A 13,766-nucleotide genomic window follows, 5' to 3' on the forward strand; every position below is an offset into this window, starting at 1 on the left:
GCATATTTGAGGTCCTAGGCTCAATCCCTAGGACCACCAGCCATTCCCCATCACCCCAAGCAGGGGGAGGGGTGGGGTAAAGAAGGGAAAAGGGTGATTGTAAAGTAGTTTCAAGTTCTACAGGAAGCATCTAGAAAGACTGAGTGCTGTCTTTAGAGAGTACACCTAAGTCTTGTCACTGCCTTACAGGTCTCCACGGGAACAAGATAGAGACAGACATTGGTGTTGATGGGAAGCCATCAGATTCTAAACAGGGATGTGTCCCTGTCTTGGTTTCTGACAAACTTAGAAAGTAAAAACAAAAGCAAAAGCAGACAGACAGACAAACGGGGCTGAGGGTGTAGTTCAGTTGCTAGAGTGGGACAGGATCCAGGTATCTTGGGGCTGCTCTGTTGCCTCCCTTCCCAGTGTACCTGGCATACTGTTGGAACTGAATGTAAAATCTGCTTTGTAGTTCAGGTTGGCTTTGAACTTAAGATCTTCCTGCCAAAACCTCTTTGAGTACTATGATTGCAGACCTATTCATCATGCCTGGTAGGGCCACTAGGTAAGTCTGTGCTGAATGAAATGTTGGCAAATACGGAAGGCAGGACAGGAGGTGGGCATGGAAGTCAAGATGGCTGTTGTGTGCCTGGGCTCACGCTGAAGCAAGGGCCAGTTTGAGCCATACTCTCCTTGCCAGCTCCTCTTATAGGAGTTCTGTTGAGACTGCAGCCTGCCCTTGCCTAAGGCTTTTTTCTTGATTTACCAGATGCTTGGTCTGCACATCAGGCATGAGAAGTTGGGGTATTTTCTTGGCCATGACAGTGACTGTTTCCCACCACTCCTTAAGAGGAGCCAGAATTTCAGAGCCTCTCCTTGTGTTTGAGGGGTTGAAGCCCAGGTGCCTGATAAGGGTGTCTTTGGGGGATGTGGACTCTTAGGAATAGTCAGAGATGGACTGATGATCACATACGGTTCCTCAGTCAGTGTTGGTGACCCTTGGGTTGTTTGCCTGCTGGCCTGCTCGTGTATTGGGTTTTCTTAAATATCCTTGACTTCTACCCACAAAATGAGGTAGTACAATCCTTTGATATCCAATTTGGACAACTAGAAGTCTTTCCAAGCAATGTCAGATGTCACTTGGAAGACAGACTGGCCCTTATTTTGAAAAGCAATGTTTTAAATCATACGTTAAGGGATGGGTGTGGCTCGTCAATGGAGGGCATGCCCAGCCTCTGTGAGGTCCTGAGTTTGATATCTAGCATCAATAAACCAAAATAACAGACCCTCGCTCCTGTGGCCCACTGCTGGTCTCTTCCCTTTAGGACGATGCTCAGGCAGTAGATGAACGCCTGTTCCCTCTCCCTGCTCTGCCCCCAGACACACTCCCGTGCTTGGTACGTGTGTGACATTCCCCCAGGCTTCATCCCAGTCCTCAGGTGGTGGCAGAGAAGTTTAATGATACTCAAGGGTCTGATTTCAAACAGAGAGGGGAGTGCTGCCTCTTGCTTTTTTGAGTGCTTGCCTTGCACATCTGGCATGAAGATTTAGGTGCTTGCCAGGCTAGGACAGTAACTATTTCCCACCACTTCCTGGTTCCCCTTGTTGGTTCAAAGTCTGACTGTGCCTCAGTCAGTGTTTCTGGGCTTTATTCATAGTTCTGATGAGTCAGAGGTCACAGGAGGATAGTTCAGCTGGCAGCAGCCAGGTGGCATTGCTGCCAGCATGTCACCAGAGCCTTTTTTGACTCTGAGCCTAATGTTATATTAAGGAGAGAGACTCTAGTCTCCTAATCATCACAGGATTGCCATAGGAAACAGCACCCCATGCTTTCTCTTTAAGTAGGACTGTGTCCTGAAGCTCAGAGCCTCCAGGGCAGCCACCTCTTCATACCCTTCCTCAGGTGCTCTGCTCTTCTGCCGCCTCTTGGCCAGGTGACCACGCCTGGGCGGGTTCTGAGCAGGACTTTTGTAAATGACCTATGTCTGCTGTGAGCTGGGCCCTTGCCCATTGTCAAGAGAAGGAGCTTGGAGAGTCCTGGAGCCAGATTCCTACATGTGGCTCTGGGACTTGGAGCCTGCAGTCTCTCCTCTTTGTCCTTATGTCCCTTTCTGTGAAGCTTAGGAATTCAGTGAAAAAATGGAGGGCTGTACATGATTCTTGAACATAGCACTCGGCATAAGGTCTGTGTGTACGAAGAACTGTTTCTTAAGTTTCTTTCTCTGATCTTGCTGGCCTAATCCCTGGGCTTGTACCTACCCTTACCTGGGATGTTGTTCCCCATGGCTGCTGTTCAGTCTGCTTGTGGAACCTGATTCAGAGCAGGCCCCACCCTACCATCTCTGGCTTGGCTCACTCTTGCTGAGGGCCAGGGTTCGGAGTATTCCTGAGTCTGAGCCAGTGCATGCCTAGTCTGCTCTGCACAGGTGAACTTGAACTATACAAAGCCAAAGGGCTATTGGCCATTCTGTAGCATCTTTTCCCAGAGAGCTCTCTGCAGATTGCTGAGGTTGGGGTGTTGCAGCCTTCAGAGTGCAAGGATGGAGTTTCAAGTCAGAGATGGGAGCTCAGGGGTTAGAGTCCTGGTTCTCTATTTCTGGGCAGTGTTTGTGAATAATCTAAGCATCCTGTCTGAAAAAAGAACAAAGTAGGTTTTTTTTTTTTTTTTTTTTTTTTTTTTTCCCTTTTCATTTTGCAAGTCTTGGGGGATTCAGGGATTCATGTGCCAGATAAAAACCATTTGACTACACCCCAGCCCTTTTTTCTAATTTATATTCCCCTTGCCTCAGCCTCCCCAGTGCTGAAATGATGTTCTCATTTGTTATAACAATTTTGGAGACAATAGGAAGGTAGCTCAGGCTGGTGCTGGGGTAACCAGAGTTCCCAACCTCTGTGGCTACGATGTCTGTTGTCATTGGTACTGGTCAGTACTAGCTCTCTGGTTTGTTTCTACCTCAGAAATGTCAACCTTTCAGCTCTGCTGCTGTTTGTTTTTTAAGTGTGAATTGAAGCTGTTTGCTGGTATTTTAGATGCAATACACAGAAAAATCTAAACAGGACCAAAGATTATTAACTTCAAACCCCTAGTTTCATTTTTCCCTCCCTTTGGCTTCAGGTCAACTTTCCAACCGGCCAGCTATTTGGTCTCTTTTTTGACTGCCTAAGAAAATGTTCCTGCCCAGCCATGTATGTCTTTTTTTTTTAGGTTGATTTTAATTGGTTATTTATTATTTAATTTATTTTGTAAACTACATCTTGTTATGTAATCTAGGCTGGCTTTGAACTCCTTATGTTCCTGCCTTAGCCTCCCAAGTGCTGGAATCATGCAGGTGCTCACTACGGTGTCCAAGTCTATGGCGATAATTTGTGAGTGCGTATGTGGATGTGGATGTGCACTGTGTGTGCTTGTCCATGTCACGTCCTCTGTCCATCTTAGTCTTTTGAGGCAGGGTCTCTTATAAGCCTTCAGCTGCTCTTACCAAACCTAGAGTTACACACATTTGGATTTTTTGTGTGGGTGCAGGAGGTCAGGCTCAGGTCCTCACGTTCTCATGGTAAGCACTTTACCCACAATACCATCCCTCCCCGATGAATATTGATTTTTGATGGATAGTACTACACATAACTGATAAACAGTATAGATGTTTCTATTTCTAGACAATTTCTATGTATGGATTTAGGCTCCTGACTGTGTATATTTGCCTGCATGTTATATGCTTGGGTCTCAGTTTCTGTCTCTAGAAAATGGGTCTTAGGGGGAGGTTTTGAGACAAGGTTTCATTCTGTAATCCACATTGGCCTCAAACTCAGGGCCATCTTCCTGTCTCTGCTTTGTAGCTTCTGAAATTAAAGGCTTGTACCAGCATGTTCCATTCATAAAATGATTTTGATGGTTGTACTTGTCTACCCCACTAGATTTTGAGGATTTGAGTGTGACATCAGTAGCCAGACCTGGTGGTACACACCTGTAATCCTAATACAGGGAGGGTGGAGTGTTGAGGCAGGCAGATCAGGAGTCTGAGACCAGCCTGGGTGACATATCAAAAGGCTCACCTCCTACCCATGGCCTCCGTCTGAAAAGGGTCTGCTGTGTCTCAGGTACTTAGAGCAGAGCCAGCAAACAGCACTGCACCTGAGCAGACAGCACACGTGGAGTCATTCAACAGGTGGATTCTTTTCTCTTCATTCTCCCCCCCTCCCCCATCCCTAAGAAAGAGGCTTAAATAACTCAGGCTAACTGTGATGGTTTGTATATGGTCGTCCCAGGGAGTGGCACTATTAGAAGGTGTGGCCTTGTTGGAGGAAGTGTGTCACTGTGGGGATGGCCTTGCAGATCTTTCTCCTAGATACCTGAGCATGCCCAGTCTCTTCCTGGTTTCTTTTGGATAAAGATAGATGTAGAGCTCTCAGCTCCTCCTGCACCATGCCTGCGTGATGCTGCCATGTTTCTGCCTTGATGACAATGGACTGAACCTCTGAACCTGTAAGCCAGCCCCACTTAAATGTTGTCTTTTATAAAACTTGCGTTGGTCATGGTGCCTGTTCACAGCAGTAAAACTCTGGCTAAGACACTGAACTTTTACCTGTACCACATCCCTAGACTCTTTTTGTTTTATTTCTTTCTGGGTTTTGCTTGAGGTGCTTTTCTACCTGTTTGCTATAAGCTTGTTGCCTCCTCTGGTTAAAGAGAAAAGAGAAATGAAGAATATGAGAATGTACTGATAAAGACACCTGCCTCAAAAAACCAAAAGAACCCTGCAATACAGAATTTTATGGGCACATGAAACTCAAGGGCTTTGGGCTTTATCCTTTACAGGTTGATCAACTTGAGGGTGGAATAGAGTGTTCATTCAGTAGCCTGGGCCACAAAGTCTGTGTCAGGGCAGGTGGTTCCCTGGAGAGTTCTAAGCTAAATCAGGCTTGAATTCTGAGGATCCCTGGTTAAGAAAGAGTCATGGGGAAGGAAGACCAGGTGACTGGAGTCTTGGGTGGGTGGCATTGAGTCCTTTGCTTGGGCCTAGAAGCCTATAAGCGACAGCCACAGTTGTTGCCTTCTATAGTGGCTGAGGTTGAGGCTGGATGAAGAAAATGCTGAGAGGCTCCCCATCTTGTTTCAGCTGTGCTCAGGGTCACTGTGGGCTGTGAGGAGAGATGGCAGGTGTGACTGCTGGCTCTCCGTGCTGTAAGTTCACATTCTCAGCTTTCCCTTGGTGTCCCTTCCTGCCCCTTCTGGCTCAGCTCTGGGGCAAGGTGCTCTTCTCTGCAATTCCCCTTCCTCAGGGGAACACCCTCTTCTGCATCACTCTTTCTTTCCTTGGTAGCATTTCAGCTGATCTGCCTTGTGCGGGAGCTAATCTCTAGCCTGAGCAGTTCCTGCTCCTTAGATACTGTCTGCACCAGTGGGTGCATGTCACCAGATGGTGACAGTGGTTGATCTGCTTCTGGCAGCCCTGTGGGATCAGGCTCTTTTGTATCCTCCCTCCTTGGGTCTTGCAGAGCCTTCCAAGCACTTCACCTTCCTGACCAACATCCTGGAAAGCAGCTGAAGGTCCCTGTGTCCTGTCCAGATTCACATGAGGTTAAGGTCTTAAGTTGGAGTCCGCATTCACCGAGTCTGAAAGCTACTTGGGCTGCTGGTGACTAAGAAAACAATGGACTGTTATTTAAAAAAACAGAACAAAACAAAAAGCAACCAACCAATCATCCAACCATGGGAGCTGAAATAAGTCAGTAAAGCATTTGCTATGGAAGTTTGAGGACTTGAGTTCAGTCCCTTGTAACAAGTTAAAAAGCCAAGTGTGTTGGTGTGAGTTTGCAATCCCAGTGCTGATGGCCTGCAGACAGGAGGATACTAATTGGTGAGCTCCAGCATAGTGAGGATGGCATCGCAAAACGTAAGGTGGGCGGCTCCTCAGGAACAACACATGCTTTGGCATCTATACACACATGTGCACGTTCATATATACATAGTCTCTCACACACTATAGGGAATAATGCTGGAGAGGGAAGGGGTGGTTTTAGATGTTTGTTTACTTAGCAGTTTCCCGGTACCTGCTGGGTTATGGGGAGGAGAGTCAAAGGTAGTGTGAATATTGAGGCTTGAGTGCTGCGTTCCTAGTGCCCTGCTTATCTGTGGCTCTTAGTGAGTTCTCAGTGGACCCCATCCTGGAAATGGATTATAATGGGTTCTATAGGAGAGCAATCGAATTATCATCTGAGCCATTTCCTCAGTCCACCTGTGTCCTCTCTTAATACAAGGGTATCAGTCTGAGTCTTCCTTCAAGCATTCAACAGTGGACTACCTTGATTATTTCACTTGTCATAAATAAACTTCGGTGGGAGGTCTGCCTCTGTTGGACTGACAAGGCTCAGAAGCCTGTGAATACCTGGAGCTTGGGAAGTGGCTGCCTTGGGTAAGCTCATGGTGTTTGTTTTGAGGGTTGTCTGTTTCCGTTATATACCCCCTCCTCCCCATACCAGGAATAGAATCCAGGGCCTTGTGCATTCTAGGCAAGCACTTTACCACCAAGCTGCATCCCCAGCCCTCTTTCTATCTCTACACATTTCTATCTCCTACACATTTTAGTTTCTGTGTGTGAGTGCAAAGGTTGATGTGTAGGAGTAGGTTCTGCCACCACTTGGTCCTGAGGTAGCAGACTCAGGTCCGTATACTTAGTGGCAAGTGTCTTTGCCTGTTGAGCCATCTTACTGGCCCTAACTTTATTTTCTGACAAGTTTCACAAAGTTGCCCAGTCTGGCCTTAAACTCATTCTATAGTCTAGGCAGGTCTTCTGCCTCAGTTTCCCAAGCTGGTCTGGCAGGCTGGTACCAGCAGACCTGGCTAACTTGTTTATACTTTAAGTAAACCTGTGACTGGCTACTTTGAATTCCAGAAGTTACCTCACACAGACAGGTGCTTGCCTGCCACAGGGACCTGCTGGGCTCTTTATGTTGTTTATTTGTGAGGGTGGATGGACTGAGGCTGTGGGAGGTAGAATTAAAGTCAAGATCTCCCCATGTAGTTTGGCATAGTGGCGATCCCAAGAAAAGGGCCCTCTGAAGAGAATGAGGACAACAGCAGGGCGTGACAGCAGGGGGCTGCCTTCCACTGGACTACAAAACATCCCTGGGGGTTTCTGTTACAGATGCACCAGGTGTCTTCTGTATCAATGGCCAGGTATCAACCGGAAGTTGATGATGGTTGGCTCTGAAAAAACACCAGGGCATGGGAGTGGTTAGAAACAGCTTAGGGCAAAACCTCTCCTGTCTCTCATGCTCTCTATCTTTCTCTTTCTCTCCTTCCCACTCCCCCCTCCTCCCCCCTTCCTTTTGTTCCTTTCCCTCTCCCCTTTCCCTCTCCTCTTCCCTCTTTCCTTTTCTCCTTCCACACGTCCTCTCTCTCCCTTCCTTTTTTCCTCCCTCTCACCAAAAGAAATGAAAATGTCAAGAATTAGGCAAATCTTGTCAGTGATTTCCATTGGCCAGTGTGGTTGTACATGCCTTTAATCCCAGCACTCTGAAGCACAGGCAGGTAAATCACTTTGAGTTTGAGTGAGCCAGAGAGATGGGGTGGGGGCGGGGGTGGGGAAGGAGGGAGGGGAGAGCCCGCTCCCCATATCAGTTAGGTTAAAAAAAGGAAAGGATGGGGAACTGGTCCAGCTGAACAGTGCTCACTCAGCATGTACACGGACTTGATGGTCATCAGCACCACATAAAACTGGTGGTGCACACCTCTAAAGCCTGTTGCCCTAGCGTTCTGGAGGAAGAGGAAGGGGATCTGGAATTCAAGGTCATTGTGTGCTACATCTGCAGTATGAAGTCAGCCTGCATTGAGACCTTGTCGCAAAATAAGGCAAGAAATCTAAGAGGGTTCAGCCAGTAAAAAAAAAATACTAGCTTCCAAACCTGACAACCTGAGTTTGATCCACATGGCGGAACAAGAAGCAGACTCTTGAAAGTTGTCCTCTGACCTCCATGTGCATGCTCATGGACATGGATAATAGAAGACCCTCCCCCCTTTAAAAGCGAGGTACAGAATAGAGTTGGCATCATGATACCTTTTAGGGAAACTAAATCATTTGCATTTGGATGTTATCTTGCGTTAGCAAAAGAAGCTTGCCTGTGAGGTAGTTTGACAGATTGCGAGTTAAGAGAGAAAGGCTAATTTTTCACCATATATAATTTTGTATACTTAGAAAAAAATTTAACATGCTGTGTAATTACCTGTGAAGGGCAAGCAATTACCAAAAGAGAGAGGGGTCATGGGTAAATTTCTGTGTACTTGGATGATTGTACAGGTGGAAAGGTAGATACTCAGACAGGTAGGAGGCAGGTCGTGGTGGGTAGGTATGTGTGGATATAACTGGTAAACTGGTATAGTAGAAGGATTGTGCAGAACTAGTAGCTGGGTTGGCATGCTAATCCAGTGGTTCAAGCACTGCGTAGCACTCTCTGTGCCTCCATCAGACAGAGGAGATGGTAAAGGACAGAACATTTTATTTATTTCATTGTACATGAATAATGAAATAAATAATAAATAATATATGATATATATAATGAAATAAATAAAATATATATTTATTTATTTTAGATAGGGTCTCACTAGTATCCTTGGCTAGCCTGGTACTCAACTATGTAGCCTAGGCTGGTCTCAGACTCACAGAGATCCACCTGTTTCTGCTTCCAAAGGGCTCGGATTAAAGGCATAACCACCACATGTAGCCCAACGGTTTATTTATTAAATTAAAAACTGTGTCTTCAGTGAGATGGTTCAGTGGATAAAAGTGCTGTCTCTCTCTCTCTCTCTCTCTCTCTCTCTCTCTCTCTCTCTCTCTCCCCCCCCCCCTCTCTCTCTCTCTCACACACACACACACACACGCACGTGCGCGCACACGCACTTGGAGTAAAATTGCGTGCGGGGAGTAAAATGTTAAAAGTTATGTTGTATTGCCAGGTGGTGTTGTTACACATCTTTAGTGGATATCTGTGAGTTCAAGGTCAGCCTAGTCTACAGAGTGAGTTCTAGGATAGTAGTGAGGTTACATAGAGAAACCCTGTCTTGAAGAAAAACCAAACAACAACAGCAAAAGTTGTGTATACATATGTTTCACATGTTTATGTAATATAATACATGTGGAGACCAGAAGACATTCTCAGTTGTCATTTGAATTGTCATTAAAAAAATCAAATGTCTTTGATTTTTTTTTTTTTTTTTAAATACTGTGTATGTAATATATGAGTACACTGCTCCTCTCTCAGGCACAACAGACGAGGGCATCAGATCCCATTACAGATGGTTGTGAGCCACCATATGGTCACTGGGAAATGAACTCAGGACCTCTGGAAGAGCAGTCAGTGCTCTTAACATTGGAGCTGTCTCTCCAACCCTAATTCATTTTAAATTTTAAGATGGGGCTCTCACTGGCCAGGAACTTGGCAAGTATATTAGGCTGGCTTGCTAGGGCGCCCTAGGGATCTCCGTGTCTCCATTCTCCCAGTGTTAGAATTACAGGTATGTACTGCCATACTGAGCTTTAAAAATTATTATTGTTGTTGTTTTTGTTACTATTATTATTTTAATATAGTACTGGCTGGCCTGGAACTTGCTATGTAGTGCAGACTTTCCTCAAACTCAGAAATCTACCTGCCTCTGCTTCTGCCTCTGCTGGTGGAATTAAAGTCATGTGCTGTCCTGCTGGCCCCAAACTTTTTTTTTTAAATGTGGACTCTGGGGATTGAACTCAGGTCCTAATGCTTGTTCAACAAGTGCATTACCTACTGAGCTATCTCCTTTGCGCCTTACAGTACCGTTTTCTGTGACCATCTAGCTTAGGGATGGACACATAGTACTAGCACTTGGGCGTTATGTGTGCTTATAGTGATACAGATCTGGAGTCTGGTTCATAAAGCATATGTGCAAATGATCGGTGTGATGCTCCCAGGTTCTTCAGGGTTCAAGGGAATCAAGGTTCTTTCAGGTGACAGCCTCCCTCCATCTTGTGAGCAGGAGACTTGCTGCTGTACTAGGATCACCTCTTCTTCTGTTACTTGCTTTCAGACTCTCTGACCACTGACTCTTTGAAATTTGCGTACTTGTGTTGAGAGATCCCTGGATATAGGAATCATGGTCTATTTCTTTGAGCCTACAGCAGCAGGATTGAGTCATGTGAGGCCTGTTCCTCCGTGGTGCGACAGTTGACCGTTGCATGTGCTTGTGTCCCCAGGACTGGAATGTCACGTGGCACACCAGCAGCCCTGACTTTACCAAGTGCTTTCAGAACACGGTCCTCACGTGGGTGCCTTGTATCTACCTCTGGTCCTGTTTCCCCATCTACTTCCTCTATCTTTCTCGACATGATCGGGGCTACATCCAGATGACACACCTCAACAAAACCAAAACTGTAAGTCACCTGGTGTCCCAGTGGGGTGGGGCATCTGGGTACTGGTGTAGTCCAGGCTAGCCTTGGGTGAAGAAGGCAGAAGAACGTGTTAGATCAAGGCTGAAAATTTGGAGCCAAGCATCGTCAAAACTCAGGTCACAGGACCTTTGAGTGAAATCTGTAGCTTACGTTGCCTCAGTTTCCCTGCATTTGCACTGGGGATGATGGAAACTTTCTCAGCGGATTCTCATAAGGTCTTTGTTTACTAAAGCAGTTTCCTTGTATTTATTTATTGTCTTTGAAAAAATTTTCAGGGCCAAGGAGATGGCTTACTAGGTAAAGTGCTGGACAACGTGAGGACCAGAATCCCTGTGAAAGTTGAGATGTAGACAGAAATCCCCTGGGCAGGCTGGCTAGCCAGACCAGCCAGAAAGGGATCCCAGGTTCAAACAGAGAGCCTGCCTCACCCTGCCTCAGGGTAAAGAGTAAGGTGCCTCAGTGTGCACCTGAACACATGCACACACATGGCATTAGCATGCAAATAAAGGTTCTGTCTTGAAATTAGTTTAGGTATAGGGAAATTGCAAGAATAATCCTAGGCCCGTGGGCCCCTGCCTGAGGCTCCCGTTGGCCAGGCTTTCCACTCTTATCACTTGTTTCCTTCTTAGTCTCTGCTTTCTCCATGTGTACATATTCCTGTGATTTTTTTTTTATTTGGCCATTTATGAAGAGGTGACATCTGCCATGCCCTTGTGTTCTCTAATTCTTTATTTTTACTTTTTTGAGACAGGTTCCTACTTTGCAACCCAGGCTGGCTTGGAACCTGAGATCCCTGCCTTTTCCCCTTTTCTTCTCACGCTTAGATTTCAGACCACACGCCTGGCTTTCCCATCATCCAGAAGTATTTCTTGCCTCAAATTGGGCTGTTCTTTTATTAAGTATCATCAGTGACAGGCAAGGATAGAACCATCTCAGAGCTGTGGCTAGAGGTCTGATTCTGAGCAAGGTACTAAGGGTAATAGAATAAATTACACAGCTAGGAATGGTGGAACACACCAGTCATCCTAGCACTTGGGGGACTAAGTCAGGAAGATCAGGAGTTCAAAGCCAGCCTGGGTTACATAGTAAAACCCTGTCATAAAGAGTAAGAGCCGGGCAGTGGTGGCACACTCTTTTTAATCCTAGTACTTGGGAGGCAGAGGCAAGAAGATTTCTGAATTTGAGGTCAGCCTGGTCTACAGAGTGAGTTTTCTAGGACATCCAGGGCTAAAGGGCTACACAGAGAAACCATGTTTCAAAAAAAATGAGAGAGAGAGGGGGGGAAGGGGAGGGGGGGAAGGGGAGGGGAGAAGGGGAGGGGAGAGGAGGGGGAGAGAAGGAGAGAGGGAGGAGAGAGAGAGGGAGGAGAGAGAGAAGCTGATACTTTATCTGAGAACCTTGGAGGTTAGCTGGTGTCTTCCTGGTGACTTTTTGTGGTGCTCAGAGAGGTCCCAGGATTGCTGCTGTAACATGCCATGATGCTCCCTTTTCTTCCAGGCCTTAGGATTCTTTCTGTGGGTCATCTGCTGGGCAGACCTCTTCTACTCTTTCTGGGAAAGAAGTCAGGGAGTGCTCCTAGCCCCGGTGTCACTGGTCAGCCCAACACTGCTGGGCATCACCATGGTGAGTGTTGGCTGGTGGGGCTGGCAGTAAGAAATGGAGGGCTTGGGCTGTGGTGTGGCTGGGTGGGAGAGTGTTTGCCCAGTGTGAGCAAGGTCATGGGTTCCACCAACAAAAGAGAAACTGTGTAGCGAGCCAAACATGGTGACGCATGCTTTCATTCTAGCACTTGGAGAGATGCGGAGTTCAAGGTCAGTCTGGTGTAATAATGAATTTGAGGCCAGCCTGGGCTACATGAGACTTTGTCTCACAAAACCAAGAAATAGAGGCTAGAGAGATGGCTCGGTGGTTAAAAGTGCTCGCTGCTCTTACAGAGGACCCGGATTTGGCTCCACCATGCACACTGAGTGGCTCACAACCCCTTGTCACTCCAGCTTCAGAGGGATTCCTCTTCAGACCCTGTGGGTACTTGCATGTATTCGGTACACATGTAGACATATACACATACCAATAAATAAACATAAATCTGAAAAAGAACAAAGCTCAAACCTAAAACCAATAGACGAAACTGAAGAAATGGCTCAGAGGATAAAGGTGCTTGTGGTATAAAGCCCAGGCAAAGCCGGAAGGAGGGAACCAGCTCTATGAAGGCATCCTGGGACGTCCACATGTTTGTTACGTTGCGCACGCGCGCACGCACACACATAATAATAAGATATTTCAAAACCTCTAAAACAAAATATGCAGAGTCAACAGCAGCTGCAGTCCCTACCCTGCCCCGCAGCTCCCTGCATTTCTAAGTACAGCTCACAGAATGTCATTTGTAATAGTTTCTCAAGAGTAAGTGATAGATTTTGGAGCTCTGAGGTTTTAGGGAGGCAGAATAATAAGTAAAGTAGGAAGCTGTGCTGGCCGCTAGGATCCCACACCTCAGCAACACAGGCAACGCTGACTTTAAATTTATAGATACATGGTGAGTGGGTTTCGGGTCTGGTAGGACTCCTGGTATTGTGCTTGAGCTTGAGGTCCTTTTAGAATGACCTCGTGGGACAGACACCATGTGTTCCTTACATGATAAGATGAAGGCACAGCGAGGCCCAGGGCTGTGGCCGAGGTCATGGCCACTTGAGCCAGGCTTGGATCCTGTGCGAAGCTTAGGAGGATTTTAGAGAGCAGAGGCCTTGGCAGCTGGAGGAGGAAGAGGAGGAGCAAACTTAGAGCAAACTTGGGGCAGAGACTCAGCTCATCAGAATGGTTGGGCCTGAAAGGAGGTGTCCAGGGAAGGAGAGACTGCGTCAGGAGGAGTGGAGGCTTGGAGAGACACAGTGATGCTGATGGCTGTGGTAACCAGGAGCCAGGCACAAGACTAACTCCTGAATGATCTGTGTTCATAGATTTGACGTTCTTCCCATGCTGTAGGTAAGTATAGTCCAGAGAGGTGAAGGAACTGGGCCTAGGTCACAAAGCCTGGACATGGTAGAGCCACATTCTGACTGCCGTCCTGATGTTTGTGGTGGCTCTTGGTTTGTTTTCTGGCTCTCCTGCTGGGCTCCTTGCAGGCTAACTTAATAGGAAGTTAGCAAACATGTTCTTGCCGTGACTGTGTGTGAGATAAGAGTGTGTGGCTTGGCCGAGAACAGAGACATCAGATGGTGTCTCTAAAAGACTGAAGCTGTGTGTCAGGGTGTGCGGAGCTTTGAGTGGGGAGCTCTGAACTTGGATTTGGGGCTTGTAGTTAAGGAAACTTCACTGAAGGGAAGAATGGTGGAGCTGAAGCCTGAAAAGGGGATAGGATGAAGGGGCTGA

The 13,766-nt window shown here is 46.8% G+C and overlaps 1 protein-coding gene across 2 annotated transcripts in view; it reads left to right on the forward strand.

Annotated features, from left to right (window-relative positions):
* Abcc1 (ATP binding cassette subfamily C member 1) overlaps positions 1–13,766 on the forward strand; it is a 107,367-nt gene that overhangs the window by 21,124 nt on the left and 72,477 nt on the right. For both annotated transcript variants that reach the window (XM_052194312.1, XM_052194314.1), the window contains exons 2-3: positions 10,206–10,382; positions 11,898–12,023. In XM_052194312.1, the coding sequence (XP_052050272.1) occupies positions 10,206–10,382; positions 11,898–12,023 (303 nt within the window). The remainder of the gene's footprint in view (positions 1–10,205; positions 10,383–11,897; positions 12,024–13,766) is intronic.

The sequence above is a fragment of the Apodemus sylvaticus genome, chromosome 10, assembly GCF_947179515.1.
Source record: "Apodemus sylvaticus chromosome 10, mApoSyl1.1, whole genome shotgun sequence".
NCBI lineage: Eukaryota > Metazoa > Chordata > Mammalia > Rodentia > Muridae > Apodemus > Apodemus sylvaticus.